Below are 17,964 nucleotides of genomic sequence, written 5' to 3' on the forward strand. Positions count from 1 at the left end.
GAAAGTATGCATGGTAGCAGTTTAATAAAGATAATTGCTATTCAAAGAGACTAGGACTATTATTTGTGTTTCTTGGCCCTCCAAAGACTCACCCTTAACATTTTTATCATTGTTAAGTGATTTAATAGATGTTTATACGTAAGATTATAGTAAGTATAAAAATGGCATGGTACTCAAATCACAAAAAAAGTAAAAACTGTAATTCTAAAAAGAAAAATTCATGAATTAAGTTTCTTTTTAAATGTTACATAATATTAAACAATAATTATGAAAATTTTGGGTAGTATGTAACCTTCAAAACACTAAAATAAAAATCATATATAACATAAATAACTTTTTTAATTCAAAAATTAAAGTTATTTTTTTCACCGGTAACTTAAGACTAATGTTTTGACAAGTTTTCATGGATCTAGATGATCACTTTCATCAGCTTGTAAAGTATTTTAATGTAAACTGCAATCTCTACCTTTGAGAGATACAGTTACTAATGATACAACCTTTTACACAATAATAATAACAACAATGTTATTTCACAATTCACTACTGATGAAGCTAGAACTTTCAAAGTGAAGTTCAGGTATTTAAACATTTGATTATATCAATTTTAGTGATTATCTAGTTTTATATGGCTCTCTAAGGGTAGCTATTTAATGCAAGAACACTGTTCTTTTATGGGAAAAAATGGTTATGGACAAACAAATGTTAAGCTTTTTTCCTGAGCATATGATATCTCCTTGATTGGCAACACAGAGATACCTCTTTTTTATATATTTGGTTTAAAATGGAATTCATAAAAAAAAAAAAATAAATAACTATTGCAAGATAACCAATCTCAACATTATGTTTTACTACTAATATAAAGTGTTACTGATCACAAAAATCTCATTTTTATCTTCGACAGTATAACTGTTCTTTATGGTTAATTTACATTGTTTATTTTACAATATTTAAAAGAAAGCAAATTGGTGCAATTCAATCACATTCTATCAAAATATTCACTGTATGAAAAATTACAACCACAGAACACAATTATAATTCTGAATATATTACACTTATCAGACATTTTATAAGTAATTTTTACTCACTTCATAACCCTTACAACTGGTTACAAAGCAACTCAATACATTGTATTAAAATTTACTGTTTATAGTGTTCATCAAAATTAAGTATAAAAATAAAATAAACATGCAAATAATACTGCAAATTTTAAGCAATAACACAAATACAACTAATTAAAATTTTCTATACATGAAAATAATGAATACATCAGGAACTAAATTAAATAACTGTACAATAAAATTACTGCTTAATTCAAATATGGTGATCATGTACATTAAAGTATATCGAGTGAGTGTCCCACTGCATAAATTACACTTAATCATTTAATTTAAAAAATTAAGAATAAAAAATAGAGTAACTTTTTAAAAATTTTAATGAAAGGAACATAAAAATGAGAAAAGCATCAATGAATCATCTTGTGAATTTTCAAAATTTTTCCCAGTCTCTGTTTTGCAGTTGCCATTCCCTTCTTTGGTTTTCGATCTGAAAAACAAAATTAAAAATATAATAAATTATATTAAAAAATAGATTTAATTCAATAACATATCAGTAAACACAAAGAATTACAGGGAAATACATGATCATACAGCTACATATAAATCCACTTAATGTACAGTATGATGTCATTATAATCCAATTCTTGAGGGTAAGACAACTTTGTTACTAGGAAGTACACTGAAAAAAAGTACCTAGGTTCATCACTACACTCCTGAGACAAAACAGCAATCAAAACAATGGGTTGGACAAGATCAACCTGCTCCAAAAAAAAAACCGACTTTTCGCACAAAAGTTACGGTAACTGTGTTTCAGGATGCACTTGGAATAATTTTCATTGATTATCTTAAAAAGGGTGAAACAATAAATGGCAAATATTATGCAACCTTATGCACCATCTCAGCGATGAAATTAAGGAAAAATGACTGCATTTGGCAAAAAAAGTGCTTTTTCATCAAGACAATACTCCAGCTCACACTTCAGTAATTACAATGGCAAAAATCAACAAATTACAGTTCTGCTCTAACACAATTCATTTGATCTGCCTCCCAGTGACTTATCACTTGTTTGCTAACCTAAAACAAAAAAAAAATCGCTTGGAGAGAAGAGATTTTCGACCAATAATGAAGTTATAATTGATGTAGATGATTATTTTAAGAAGTTGGATAAATCGATGTACTGAACTGCTGGAGCATTCCACTAGAGCACAAAGTGCTCTAGTGGAATGCTGGGCTAAGTGTATAGACCTTAGTGGTAACTATATTGAAAAATAAATCAAAATGTACACAGAAAAATGTTGTTTTCTTATCCAGGCCAAAAACTTCTAACCCTATCCTCATAATAATATAAGATATTTAATTACTGTAGCAGTATGTAAGCCTACAAAAAATGATTAATGACATGACAGATGATAAATAGTAGTGTTTCACACGATCATACTACTATAGAATATAAGAAATTTGTTTAATAATAAAAAAGCTATATTCCCAGCCAAGAATTACGAAAAAAAATTTCTAAATTGTAGATATTAATAACTCCTGTTATAATTTTACCGACACTAACATAAAAGTATTCTGTTTGTTTTCAGCAGAAAATATAATGCGTTTCTGCTATTCTGCATTTTCCTTTCTGCTAATGTACTACATATGATTACTGCATAAAATATAATCTGAACAAAAATACTGCAGTTTTGTATGTACTGAATACCTTAATTAATGTTGATTTCTGTACAAGTAATTTTATTTTAATCTTTATATTTTTTGTTATATATTTTATACTTATATTTTTTGTTAAACTACATGATCATTAGTATACTCACACTACATCTGAAACTACAGTATGCCAAACTATGTTAGAGTAAATTACAGTAATGTTGATAGTAAATTAAAATGTTAATATTAATCTCACTACCATTAAATAATCATGATAAATAGAAAAAAAAAATTTCTAGAATTAACTTTTTTTCTAGAATCCATTTATTTCTTCACATCTTTCTGGTTTAGAATATACCACCACTTTCTGAGCTATTCCACATACAGAGGAATCAATATTTTGCCTTGCTTAAGGGATGAACATGACATATATCCATCATTCATACAAATATAAGCCAACTTTATGAATCGCTCATAAAAACAAGACAACTATGTAAAGATACAATATAAAACATGGTAATAGAACTTAGAGCATCGAGTCAAACTCAACAAACTAAAGTAACACAGTATGCATAGACAAACCGAAACCTGCATTAAATCACAATAACTTTAATCACAACTTCACAGCATGCCTAATCACTGGAAAGCTAATTCCAATTCCAGCAAGACTATGTTATTAGCAATAAAACCTGTTTGCAGAAAAAAATACAAGCTAGAAACATTTTTAGAAAATTCTTTCATTAAAATGCAGACATTTACAGGATGACAATTCACTTAAAGAAAGGGACATGGATCCCTTTCCACGTTTTCTACTTTTTTCTATAGTCTAATTTTGTATTTTTTCTTAGCACAATCATTTATATTATACAGCTATATTTATATTATAAATCAGTCATACACTCAATGATTTCTTTACATACAATATTTTTGTAAAGATTCCTATACTGGATATTAATGAACAAACTATACAACTTGACATCTGAACTAGCATCAGCTTAGCTGAAATGTGAATCTCGACTGAAAGGAATTTAATTTTATAAGTAAAGCAAAGATGTATTGGTCATTAGTAAATTAAAATAGTTTTTAAGAAAGTCTGCAAAAAACTTTACTGGTTTTATGTTTTGACAATTGTGGCTCTAATTTTTTTATTTAGGGAATCAATTAATGTCCCAAAGTTTTACCCTCAACAGTTAAGGTATTAAGTAAGTTTTCTGAGAAAAACTGACTTGAGGAATTATGAAAAATATATTCAAGGAAAGGTGTGAACACCATTATCATTAAAATCAGCCTGTTACAATTCTAGAAATAAGCATGTTATTGTATAAAATTTAACCATATTAAAATAAATCCCAAACGCCTTACTTAAATTTTAACCTTAAAAAATCTAACCTTTACAAACATCTTAAAATAAGTAACTTGTAGGTAAGTCTTCTTAAAAATTCTACTTGTTTTCAAAAAGTACACTTATCATTATGAATTCTGCATAGATTAAAAGGAAATTTTTTTAATCCTAAGTTTTATATATTTTCTAATTTCAATTTATTTTTTCTGATATATACACAAGTTAACATAAATCAAAACTTACTTTTTATATCACTGGGTGTATTTTTAACAAAAATTGTATTCGCTGTAGATGTTGAAGGCAACGGTGATAATAACGATGAATGTAGTAAAGATGTAGAAGACAATGAAGGTGAGGATAATGTTTTGGGACTTGGTGAATCTGCCATACCCTTTGGTTTCTTTCTGTGATATGGTCTTTTTTGAGGCTAAAAAATTACATCAACATAAGTTTATTATATTATTTTAACAAAATGTGATCATGAGTAAAACATCTGATGAATTTTCCACTTCATAGACTGTATTAATAGCTTTATTGTACTGCTATGAAATAAATAGTTTCACCTGAAATATTACTATTTAAATGTTAATAATTTTTTTTAATGATATATTTTTTACAAGACTAGTATTTATGGTAGTGAATATCTAGATCCTGTTTCTATCTTTAACAGACACTAAATGCACTGAGAACTATTACACAACACAATATAGTCAAAGAAACAATGTAGACTAATTAAACAATTGATATAACTACTGTTCTCTTTATAACAACACAATAATATAATAAACAAATCTGACAATAGTACTTTTCTATAATGTATTTTCAACAACTTAAACTAATAGTAACAAAGAAAATAAAAATCTCATTTTTCACATTAAGAAGCAGAATTTTATACTGACCAGAATACGTATTGTTGAATTGACAATTGGAACATTTTTATCTTTAGTAACCTTCAGTATATGGATATTGATGTTACTGAGAGTTATGAGAGAGAAATTTAGAAGAGATAGAACTGGGAGCAGATAAAATATGAAAGTGGAGATGATTAGTTTTGAGTGTTAGTTAAGATTCAGTGCATGAGTGCACTGAAATCATCTATGTAGCATGTGATAAAATGTGTTAACATAGCTTGCTTTAATTAATAGCCAGTTGTTAGTGTAACTGCCCAGCAGGTTTTCATATAAAAAATTGAAAAATTATAATGTCAGAGAAAAAATAGTGAATGTTTGATTTTACATAAAAATTATACACATAAAAATTATACAGGAAAAGTCTTCATTACATGACAAATTGTCATGTAATGAAGACTTTTCCTTACATAAGTATTATGTACGTATTATTCTAAAAATTATGCATGTATAATGATTTTTGTAATTAAGTAATACATTAGATTTTTTGGGTGTTTTTAATCATTTTATTATTTCTTTTTAATATTTTCTATGTATTTTGTGTTTCTAACATCAAATCATGATAATGGTTTATTATTAGCTATAAATTTCCCAATAAGGATTAAGTATTAAGAAAAACAAAATCCATTCATTACTTAAGAAATACGTAATGATTAAATGTACACTAGCATATGAAAAATATAATTAAAACGAGCATTTTACTATAAAAACAACATAAATGCATTTTCATATTAATACTTCATTCTTTAATTTTAATTCATCATGTGCACAAATCAGATTTAATAATCTGTAATTTGCTGAACTACAAATGTACATAAAAATTAGCAGAATTTCAAATAAATTGATAAATATGTACATGCCAATCAGTTTAACAACTTTGGAAATGACAAAACAATAAATCACTGCTTTACTGATGTTCATTAATTTAATGAACTTTTTTTATTTTTACAAATATTATCTTTTTTTAATTATTATAATCATTTCCTATACTGGTCAGAATAAGTTTACTTCTAATTAAGTGGCCAGCAACATTTGATATTTTAATATTTTTGTTTTTATACTGAATATTCTACACATCTGATTTTATCATTTAAACTATGAATTTTTTGTGATTTTATGATCTGCACACTAGTCTACCAATAGCAAATTCATTATATTACTCTACTTGAATGACTCGCACGTAACTTTGGAATTCTCCAAGAGCTCAAATACAATATCCAAGATTTGATAAAAAAAAGCCAGAATTTTTAATTTCCTGGTCTGTATAAGTCGAACTGTCACAATTTTTGTTGTTGTTATGTTGGTACACTTGTTCTTAATGTATATTTATATTGATGGTTAATTTATTGTTGGCTGTTCAAAAGACTACATGGGTTTTGGTATGGTCAGCGAATTTTAACTTGTAGAAAAAATGGAACAAAGAATTTGCATTAAATTTTGTTTTATGAATGGGATAAAGTGCACCACTGGATTGGAAATGTTGAATGTTGCTTATGGCGATTATTCTATGAATAAAACAAGTGGCACAAATGTTTCCAAGAAGGTCATGAAGATGACGAGGGCCCTGATATCCCAGCACATCAACAAATGATGACAACAATGAAAAAGTGTAGAAAATGATTACTGACAAAGACTAAATCACTATCACAGAGGTTGCTGATGATATATTTGGCTCATATCAAGCAACTTTTACAGATGTTTTGGGCACAAAACGTGTGGCAGCAAAAATCGTTCCAAAATTGTTGAATTTCGGTCAAAAGCAGTGCTGATTCAACATAGCTCAAGAGTTGCTGAATGAAGTGAATGTCAGAACTGCTCAAACGGGTCATATATGGTGATGAAACATGGATGTATGAGTATGATGTTGAAACTAAGGCCCAATCATCCAAATGGAAGCTTCCTGAAGAGCTAAGACTGAAAAAATTTCACAAGTTCAATCAAATCTGAAGGTTCTGGTCACTGTGTTCTTTGATTTCAACGGCTTGGTGTTTCATGAGGTCTTGCCACAATTGTATGGTCAATAAGGCATACTACCTGGAAGTTCTATGTAGTTTGCATGAAGCAATCTGGAGAAAACACCAGGATTTGTGACAAAACAATTCATCACAACTGCACCACAATAATGCACCTGCTCACACTTCACTACTTGTTTGTGAATTTTTGGCCAAAAACAACACCGTTATGATGCCTCAGCTTCCATGTTCACCTGACATGGCCCCCTGTGACATCTTCCTGTTCCCCAAGCTGAAAAGAACCATGAAAGGACGATATTTTGCCAACACTGAAGTGATAAAGACAGAATCACTGAAGTGGCTGAATTGCATACCAAAAATTATGTTCCTAAGGTGCTTCGAAGACTGGAAAAAGTGCTGGCACAAATGTTTTATATCTGATGGAGATTACTTTAAAGGTGACAAAATCAATATTGATGAATAAATACGGATGTTTTTTAGAAAAACTAAAATTCCGTGCAATTGTTTTTATCAAACCTTGTCTTTTCATCATATCAACATTCTTACCCCTCCTCAAGACTAGGAATGTATCACCTCAAATGCTATAATTTATGTGGTTACATCATGGTGTCATAATTATAGTTGCTGCATTTCTTAAGAGCAGCATGGTGCCAAATCAGACCTGCAATATATATCACATCAGCAGTACTGAATGGGTTAAATGCTCAATTGGTTTTACACATGTATCATACTATACATACATGTAGTGATTGGCTAATCATACTGGTCACACTTTACCATACAAATTCTGCATTTTTGTATTTATTTCCATTTACATTTTTTTGGATTTAAACACTTGTCTGTTTATTCTTTTAAGTGGTGTATTTTTTATTTACTACTTTTATATATACAATTATAAAAATTTATTACTATACCCATTTTCACTACAGAGCCAGATGTTCACTATACAGCCTTTTCTGTGGTGAATAGAGTGACAGGTCACTTCCAGGGTTGAATGTCACCTGCATTTCATTGCAGGCTGATTTGAAACAGTAAATTTGGCTTAGTGAAGAAGAAAACAGAGATTATTTTACTTCACACTTTCCCTAATAATACTGGTATGGATGGTTGTTATTCTAGGGAACTGCTGTACCATTTTTGAGAGCAACTGGAAAATGACTGACAGGTCACCTGTAACCATTAGGCTTATAGCACTTAATATAACATCCACCTTGATTAGCTATTTGTATTATTTATGTGTTTATTTTGATTAAAATACATTAGAGAATATATGGGAAAAAACAATTCATACAGGTTAATTTGATAAATTTCTCTAATGAATTATATTAAGTAGTAATAGACAAAAAAATTATCACTCAAATATTTATGAAAATACAAAAAGCACACTGTATAATGTACCACAGACGGTGGAAGGCCAGCCCTTCTTGCAGCTGCTGCTTCAAGGCCCTTTTCTACTGCCTGTTTTCGAGCACCTTCCCTAGCAGGTCTATCTGTCTTTGGTGCAACATGGCCCACCTTTGCTTTCGGATTCCAAGCTTCATCCACTTTCCTTCTACCTGGCCGTGGAATAACTTCTTCCTCATCAGATAAATCTAATGACGGATATACTGAAAAAAGATAAAAGCTCATTTAATACATGATAAGCAAATAGCTTACCTGAAAAAATTTTAAAAAATTAGTGCTTGAACTAAATTACATTTTGCAAGTGTTTATTGCTGTTGCTGAAGACAAAATAGTACATACATTATCATCACTAAAATTTGATCAGAAATTACCTAACTTAAAAACTACATCAGTCACACTATGTATTTATAGAGAGGTCTTCATATGATCTGGTCTTCAGCCAATCTCTTTTCTCACTTAACTGGAAAAATAACAGACAGGAGTAAGAGTAACAAGATATTGCCCAACATAAGGGAAATTAGGTATCCAAACATTTCACTTTTTAAATAAAAAAAAATAAAATTGAGTATCTGAAACAAACAAAACCAATACTGTTGGAAAAAACAATCAAACTCCAATCAGAAACTAAAAATAATTACATAAAAAAGATATTAATAAATATAAATTTAAATATAAAAAATGCTAATATTCCTTTAACACTGATTTTTCATAGAACAGTCAACTAATTATAAAACTGCTTTTAAAACGGATAGTAAAATAACAATGATAGACAAAAAATTTTTTTTTTATTTTCTCTAAGTGTGATACCATTTCTTGAATTGTTTCTTTGCATACATTACAGATCTGTAAATACAACTTTTCCCATCACCCTTAGTTTTAAATAAATTACGCTTCAAATAAAATTAAGGGAAAATATTCTTAAAATCTATAAAATTTATAATTTTGGCTGTGTTAGAATGATTTTACTGATGCTTTTGTGAATTTTATAAATAAAATTTTATTTTATTTTTATAAATAGTCTCAGGCACATCCTGAATTAATGTCCAACAGTAATTGGCTAGCATGTTAGTATTCCATTTCCCTTTATAATGGCTTTCCATCACCAAAATGTCTTGGTGGAAATGTTCACAGTGTTCGTCACTTACATCTCCGAGGTTGTCCGGGAAAAAATCCAGATGTGAGTGAAGGAAATATATTTTCAAAGACATATTACATCCCATAGTTCTGTATGAAGTAAGAAGTTGATTAACAATGTTGTGGTAATTGTCGGATTTTTGTTTGCCGAGAAAACTTTTGCAGAGGTCTTTAAATGAAGCCCAAGCTGCACTTTCTACATTATTTAACACTGAGTTAAATAGACCATCTTTGACCAACTCTCTTATTTGAGGACTAACAAATATTCCTTCTTTAATTTTTCCTTCACTTACATTCAGAAATTTCTACCTGAATTACAAAAATCCGGGACTATCCTTCTTCATTGCTTTTACAAAACTCACCAGATACATAACATAAGGCATCCACATCATTTAAACAATTTCAAGGCATTATGAAACTGCACTGTTAACAAACTTATAACAGTAATAAGACTGAACAAAATTAATTCATTCCTAAAACCAGTGCTTAATACAAAGAACACAGCTGTGTTTTCAGCTACATGTTTTGACCTGCACAGACATGATTAATCTTGTTCATGAAGGCTTGCTCTTTGGTATGATATGATTTAATTCGTTAACTAGTATTGTTTATTTATAGCTTACAAATTATGTTAACAAAGTTAAACAACAAAAAATGAGCTAACAAAATGCAATATAGGAGCTTAAGCTAACTACATGTTGAAACATGGAAAAAAATCCTTTAATTAAAAATTTAAAAGTTTTTCAAAAATGGTGGGTGATAAAAAGATTCTGAGTTCATATTTGTTTTCAGCATCAAAAAACAGATTAAAATCATTTATTGCAATTTATTGCATGTTAGGAAACAAAAATTATGTTTATCACTGTAATTATTAACTGCAGTACCAATTTTAATATAAATAATAAAGCAGGTATATAAAATAATATATTGTGAGAAAATTTAAAAAGAATGCTATCTAAAAATGTTCAAACAAAATCTTTTAAAAATGCTTCTAGCAAAATCTACACGTATAAAAACACAATAAACAAAAATTTAATCTAAAAAAATCTATTTAACTACGTTGACAGCGTTGGGGAAAATTAACAAACACTTTCAAACGTGAAAAGCATGTCAATATTAAATATCAATAATTGCAAATTTAAATCTTTCACAGTGAAAAAAAAAAAATATATATATATAAAACATAAAAAGAAGTAATGAAGATATAGTTAATGAACAAGCAAAAGTCAATACATAACTGCCTTAAGAAAATTATAATTTCAAATAAACATTTTCTTGTAATTCATAATTAAATATATTACTTAACATTATTTTCATTAATTTTTAACAGATCATAATAGCAGTGGTTTATTTTTGTTTTTTTAACTGAGATACAATAACTGAACATATATCTCAATTTCAAATAGTTTTTAATTACTATTATACAGGTGATTCCAAAATTACATTACAATCTCTTGGGAGATGATTCTATATCCACAAATAATAAAAAAGTTCATATAAACATAGATCAGAAAACAGTTTGTAAGAGTTTCGGCTCGCTAAACATTTAGCCCTGCTTTCTGTTCCCTCTGTGAAATTAAATTGTACTAAAATTTTTGGGGTACAAATCGAGGGGTAAATTTGGTGCTTACAATTATTTTTTTATCTAAACATTTGAATACAAACTGCGCAAATGAATATTCAAATCCTAGACACTAAATTTAATTGTTATTGTCAAACTGTTATAGGTCAATTATTAACAACTGTTATTGCCAACCTATGAAAAAATTAAAACTTTTAATATGTTTTAGAAGGATGTCTTTCAAATTTATTTTTATAATTTTTAGCATTTGTATGTAAATTATTCTGTTTAAAATGATATCACTTTTCCAATCCAGTTCGTGTGTTTTGTTTCTAATTAAAATTGAACTTCTCAATTTTGTATTTAATTGTAAGACATTATTTATATAAATTTTCTCAGAGATAAACTCTCTACAAAGTTAAAACAAATTTTAGTTTGTTTATTGGTAAATTAACAAAGATATTTAATTTAAACCTAAAAAAATATATTTTCCAACAAAACCTTTTCATGTTTTACCCAGTTTTTTCTTAAAACTTAACTAAGATAGAGGTCTGAAACCACTTTTATTTAATTTCTTATATCAAAAACTATAAGGAAGCAACAGATTTATCCCTGAATTTGTACCCTAAGAATTTTAGCATGGTTTATTTCACAGAGGGAGCAGAAAGCACGGCTAACTGTTTCGTGAGCCAAAACTCGCTAACAAAGCATCTTCCAATCTATGTTTATATAAACTTCTTTTCTTATTTTTGGCTATAGAATCAACCCCCAAGATATTGCTGTGCAATTTGGAATCACTCTGTAAAAAAGAAATCGTGTTCTGAGAAAGCAGAGATTTCTGTAGGCCTCTAAAAAGAAATAACATGAGGAAAGTGTAGTGAATAGTAATTAATTAATTTTAACAAAATACATTAAATACATGCTAATGTATGTGAACATTACACAGGAAGTGGGTTATTTTTCTACGAGTTCATTAAACTCCAGATTTAACTTTTGTGGAAAACCTCACATGAAAGCATTTCACATGAAGCACCTCACTTCAACCGAAGGAAAATTCAGTAATATTAAAAACTGGATCAAATGAACTTCATATTTAAAATCTGCAGAAGAAATATTGACAGGATTCAGAAGACTGATAATTACACTCCTTCTCTACCTGTCATTATTCTATATCTGAACATTATTCAATCTTTCCAAATGCAATGCTCATATAATCACTATCATATTTTAAGGTTTATAATTGCTGGATTTAAAATGTTTATAATTTTTTTATAATTTAACTGTTTCTATAAACTATATCCCAAATGTGTTCACTGGTCAATATACTTTATTAAATATTTTAATTTACCATTATCATTATAAATACAAAAATAACAATGAGCTTCAGTGTGCTCATTATCTCAGCCTTTTTAAACTCTATTATTTCAAAACCTATGATTTCATACAAGTATACTAGTCCACACATAAAACTCTTTACTTTGAAAAAAAAAAGGATTAATGTATCTTAAACAAGTAGTAACTTCATCATATTGATATAATTTTCATCATAAAAATGAGTAATCAAACAAAAATTACATTGAAACGTAAAATTCCTCCGTCATAAGTACATCCTGCACTCAAGAATACAGGAGAATGGACAGGTGGAACATTTTTAACTGCTAGTTTAACCTTTTTTTATAAACATGTTACACAACTGATCCCTTATATGTTTGTTCTTAACAACACTTATTGACACAGTGTTAATTATGTTAATATGTTTATTTATGAATCATAATTAATGAAGCAAATTATTTTATAAAACTGTAGGAAATTAATTTTTTTTTAAATAATATTTTACACTCTTTACACCTGGAATTGTCTTGAGGAATAGCAAATTTATCATACCAAAACTTAATTAAAAAACTTACTGAAATCATCATCTTGATGTACTTTATCAATGTTATCTTCAAATTCATCCTGGACAAAAGATGCTGATGATGCAACTGCTTTCTTCCGCTTTGTTTTTGAATTACCAGAAGCAGGAGTAACATTACCATGATTTGCATTTGCATTGTTATTTTCTCCACCTAAATAAACTCGACTTAATGACAGCATACCAGCCATAGCTTCCCTTGTTGAAGGTGATGCCCGTCCAGACCTAATAAAATTTCAGTTTAACATAAAAGTTTATAACTTCTTGTTTAATTATTTATTTTTATGCTGGTAATAATTACTTACAAGATAAAAACCTAACTGTTATAAAACTTCTCTTTCTCTTCAATGAAACATACTGCTCAATTTAGTTAAGCTCAAGTAATGATTACAAATTAATCAACACTAGATCCTATCCCAAGATACTATCCTTACATAAAAATAACCTTGCAATAAGTTCCGGTGATGATTTATATATATATATTTATATATATATATATATATATATATATATATATATATATATATATATACACACACAAGTTGATAACAAAACATTTTGAGATCAGAGCTGTGGCATCTAAAAAACTGGATGCTACATGATGAAAATGCACCCTGTCACAGTTTTCTCTTCACACGTGAGTTTCTCCCAAGATACAACATGATTTCAGTTCCGCATATGCCATACTCTCCAGATTTGGCTCCTGCAGACTTCACCCCCCACCCCCTTCCTGAACTTGAAAATCTAGCTTAAAGGGGACCATTGTGGAGATCTAGTGCAAATTGCAGAAGGTGCTTGCCGTGCTTCCGAGAAGTGAACTTCCAGGATACATTCCAGAAGTGGCAAGAATGCTGAGCAAGGGGACTACTTTGAAGGTGACAGTGTATACATGTAGATAAATAAAGTAGTTTCTTATCAACAGAGCTAGTCTCGAAACATTTTGGTACCCTCTCATACACACGCATGCGCATGTGCACACACACACACACACACACACACACATGTATTAAGTCAATTATATTCACTTTCATTGTAAAAGTATTACCTCATTGTAAAAGATGAGTTTTCAACAAGGCTTTGTAAGAATGCATTAAACTTGCATTTTAAATAAAGAAATATTTAATAATTAACAAACTCATATATCAAATTTCAGAACAATTTTAAAAAAATAAAGAATTAAAATAAAAAGATAGATTAAAAAATAATAATTTTACATTTTAAACTGTAAAATTTAATTTTGTACAAAAACAAAATACCGTAAATTAAGGAAACCAAAAGTGATGACTAAAAAAAAGAAAGGATAAAAGAAATCTTAATAATAATTACAAATAAATATATATAAATTATTTCTACTATAAGTAAATGTTTGGTAGCCCATATTAGATCTGTAAATAAAAATAATAAAAGTTGTTATCTTTACATCTACATAAAATAATTTATTTGTACGTAACAAAAGTAAAGAAATTTAAAAATTGTCCAGTATGACAGAAAATAAAGAGTAATTTGTGTTCTAATAGATCCATAATAAAAGTTATGCCTTCATTTGTTAATTTTAGTTGGTACTTCTCATTAGGAATTTTCATTTTCTTTTTTTAATTAATTAGGATCACAGAGTTTTTTTCAGTAGAAATAATCATATCTATTAGTTATGTTAAGGAAAACGTATTATTATTAATGTACTGCACTTTCTTACCAACTTGGCAGTATGGAAAAAAGTAATCTCTGCCAAGAAGTGCAGTTACTGTGGAATGAAGTTGAACATACAGTTTTATATCATGTGCATCAATCACACCAAATAGAACCATGTGTAATAATTTCTTTTTCCAGAAAAACTGTACATATGTGTATACATGGTTATCTAAACAAGAACCCCATGAAAAAACTTCAGAATGGAATATACATATATATATTTTCTTACTTACTCAATATCTTCTATTTTTGGGCTCTGGTCTCTAGTATACCCAGAAGCTTTAAGAAGTTCTTCAATGCCATTTTTCGGTAAATCAGATACAACATCAACTTCTCCTCCAATTTCCATTTCTCCAGATGATACGGCTTTTAAATTCATCAACACTGAACCTATTCCAAAATATGATGAACCAAAAGTTAAACACACATTCAATTACAAATAATAATGAAATAAAAAAAAATTGTAAAAACAAGTGCAGAATTTCCTTAACTACATAGTAGAAAATGTACACAACAAATTAACAATTTACTCTTTTAATAATGAAATAAAAAATGATCAGTTGGAAGAATATCCAACACCCAAGAAAGAGAAAGCTAAAAAGCCATTTTTACATCTTATCAAATCAATTTTTAAGCAGCAATAAAATAGTTTCCGTAGATATGTTAAATGTATTACCAACAACTTCCAATAATAAAAGGCTATATCTTTCATACACTTCACCTTGACATGGTCTATACTCTTTCTAACTATTTTTAGTCCTGTATATTTTTGATCCTATTTTTGCATGTATCTGTTTATTTTTGTACATGAAATTTTGTACCCAATTAATTATAACCCACATAAAATTCATAAATGGAAAAATAATAAAATTGTAATAATATAGATACTGATTCACTTATTACATTGTAAGCTTACCAACATATTAAAATACTACACACAATAAGAAAAACTGAATTTCAATTTACAAAGATTCGCAATATACATTATTGAAATAATCATCACATTATAATAATTTCTCTGTACCAAATATCTTCCTTTAGTTTTAGATTTGAATGACTTTAATTCTGTCTTTAACTAGCAAAGATAAAATAAGAAAATCTATAGTCATAGTTTAAGTCATATGAGCAGAATGGTATAACAAATCTGTCAGACTAACGACCACAAATCAGAAAAGGGTATATACAGGAAAACGTAAAAATTATTTATTTATTTTATAAATCAATAAATACTTACTCAAGTTAAGGTGGGAATTATTTGTGGTTGGAGTAGTAAATTTTACACGAAGCGGTTCACTATTAAAGTTTGCATTCTTTGAATGTGCATTGTTACTAAGGATACTACTTTTCTTTGGATTTTCATCAATAGTTAAACAATTGTCATCATCATCATCATCATCGTCATCATCATCATCATCATCAGCATCATTCATACCTTCACTATCATCATGAAAATCATAGACAGAATCCATTACTTTCTGAAACCTAAAAGGAAAAAATCCAATTAAATTTTCTTTACATCGCATATCTTTATACTTAACATTCCATGAGCAATTTGCAATAAGAGTCGGGTATTTTGATACAAAATAACAAACTTTAGAAGCATATAGATGCAATTTTCATTTATGAACAGTCATTTTAAAGTTTATAGTGGGGAAAGATACTAAAACCTTTAAAAAAATTTAATAAAACCCAATCTCTTCTCTTTTTAATATTTTATCTTTAGTTAACACCATTCTATTTCCAGGTTGTAAATCTCTTGAGGTGTTTGACGTGTTAAGGAACCATGAGGTTCTGGAAAATGTAATTTATCATGAACAATGAAAAATTGCAAGATAAGTTGCAATGCAACTTCGGGTTAGCAGGCAAACAAAAAAAAAATCAACAATTACACAGCTTTATATAAAGAATTTGGTTTTTATCAATAAACTTCATTCAGTATCAGATATTGAAACTTTTGTTTAGGAGAGTTTTGACACAATGTGATATAAAGAATACCATCTGATTATAGTTTAAATTAATATTTTATGAATACTATAGATAACAGTACAATATTTTAGTTAAAAATCAATCCTTGCTTACAAAGTAAAAAAAAAAAAAAATGAAAAGATAACAGGTTTTGAAATAGAACAACAAAAAAAATATTTCATTTTTAGTCATCAATGTTCATTCATAATTAAAATCATTTTCATTCATTAATGTACGAATTTTTATTCATGACAGACGTTTTATATTTATGGAATGAAACTCACTTTCCCAGAGCTTTATATCATTACTTTATCTCCTCTTGAGAAAGATATATATAAATTTTGAGTGAAATATCTAATCCATTGTTTTTCATACTTTACAACAAAATTGGATTCATATCTTCACAAAGATTAAATTAATATAATCTTTCTCTACTTCATACTTCTCATATCATATCTAACTCAGCTGTGTAAGATAAAATCTTTTATACAACTTAATTCTTCCTTGCCAATACAGGATTAAAAAAAAATATTTTACAAAGTATTTCCAAGAACGTGATTTAAATTAAAGAATGTTTATTTCCTGAAACTGTTTATCTGATCAAATCACATTCTTCACAGCTATAAGCTTTTTGGGAAATGAAACTTAGATAAAATTCCAAATTTAATCCATACTTTTTTTAATGATGATTTTCCATTATGAATTTTAAAAGTATAAGCATCAATAAATTAAACAGTGACATGAAACCTGAGACCTAACAATCTGAAATTTTATTACTTGCTTAGAAAGAAATGGTACTTCTTCAATTTAATAACAAAGAATCAAAAAGTATCCATCCTTATTTTTTTCTTAGGAAGAAGCAACTGCAGTCAAAAGGTGAGGCTTAGCACAGTACTGTAACTGACCATGTATGTTTTTTTTCTAGGTATATCAGTACAATTATGGTTTGAACTAATAAAACAGAACTTTGCATCAATGCCATAAAGATACATTGGATTACAACACCAGATTTTCTTAGTCATAAATGGTAATAAAATTTGGGTGCTTTGATATAATCCTGAAACTAAAGATAAGTTATTCCAACGGACATTTTCAAACTCTCCTAGGTCAAGAAAGCAAGACAGGTAAGAAAAGGAGTTATTTTACAACAGCTATTTTTACGACCATGGATTTGTATATAACTATAATTATACTCCAGAAGGTCAAACAATATCTATCAAGATATTCTTAGTAGGTGCTGTTTGCCAGAAAGGACCAGACTTATAGAAACAGTACAAGTAGCACACAAAGGTTTGTCTTGGTGGAGACCAAGACAAACCTTGACCCATTCCTTTCAACTAGATCAAAACAAACAGATGAATTCCCTGGTTA

General features: G+C 28.4%; 1 protein-coding gene across 1 annotated transcript in view; it reads right to left on the minus strand.

Moving 5' to 3' along the window:
* Nucleotides 1–1,284: 1,284 nt before the first annotated feature.
* LOC142323329 (histone lysine demethylase PHF8-like) overlaps nt 1,285–17,964 on the minus strand; it is a 64,881-nt gene continuing 48,201 nt past the window's right edge. The window contains exons 12-17 of the mRNA XM_075362815.1: nt 15,863–16,110; nt 14,862–15,018; nt 12,935–13,164; nt 8,327–8,535; nt 4,291–4,474; nt 1,285–1,542 (exon numbers count right to left, since the gene is read on the minus strand). Coding sequence (XP_075218930.1) covers nt 1,463–1,542; nt 4,291–4,474; nt 8,327–8,535; nt 12,935–13,164; nt 14,862–15,018; nt 15,863–16,110 — 1,108 coding nt within the window. The 3' untranslated portion in view covers nt 1,285–1,462. The remainder of the gene's footprint in view (nt 1,543–4,290; nt 4,475–8,326; nt 8,536–12,934; nt 13,165–14,861; nt 15,019–15,862; nt 16,111–17,964) is intronic.

Source organism: Lycorma delicatula, chromosome 4, assembly GCF_047948215.1.
Source record: "Lycorma delicatula isolate Av1 chromosome 4, ASM4794821v1, whole genome shotgun sequence".
NCBI lineage: Eukaryota > Metazoa > Arthropoda > Insecta > Hemiptera > Fulgoridae > Lycorma > Lycorma delicatula.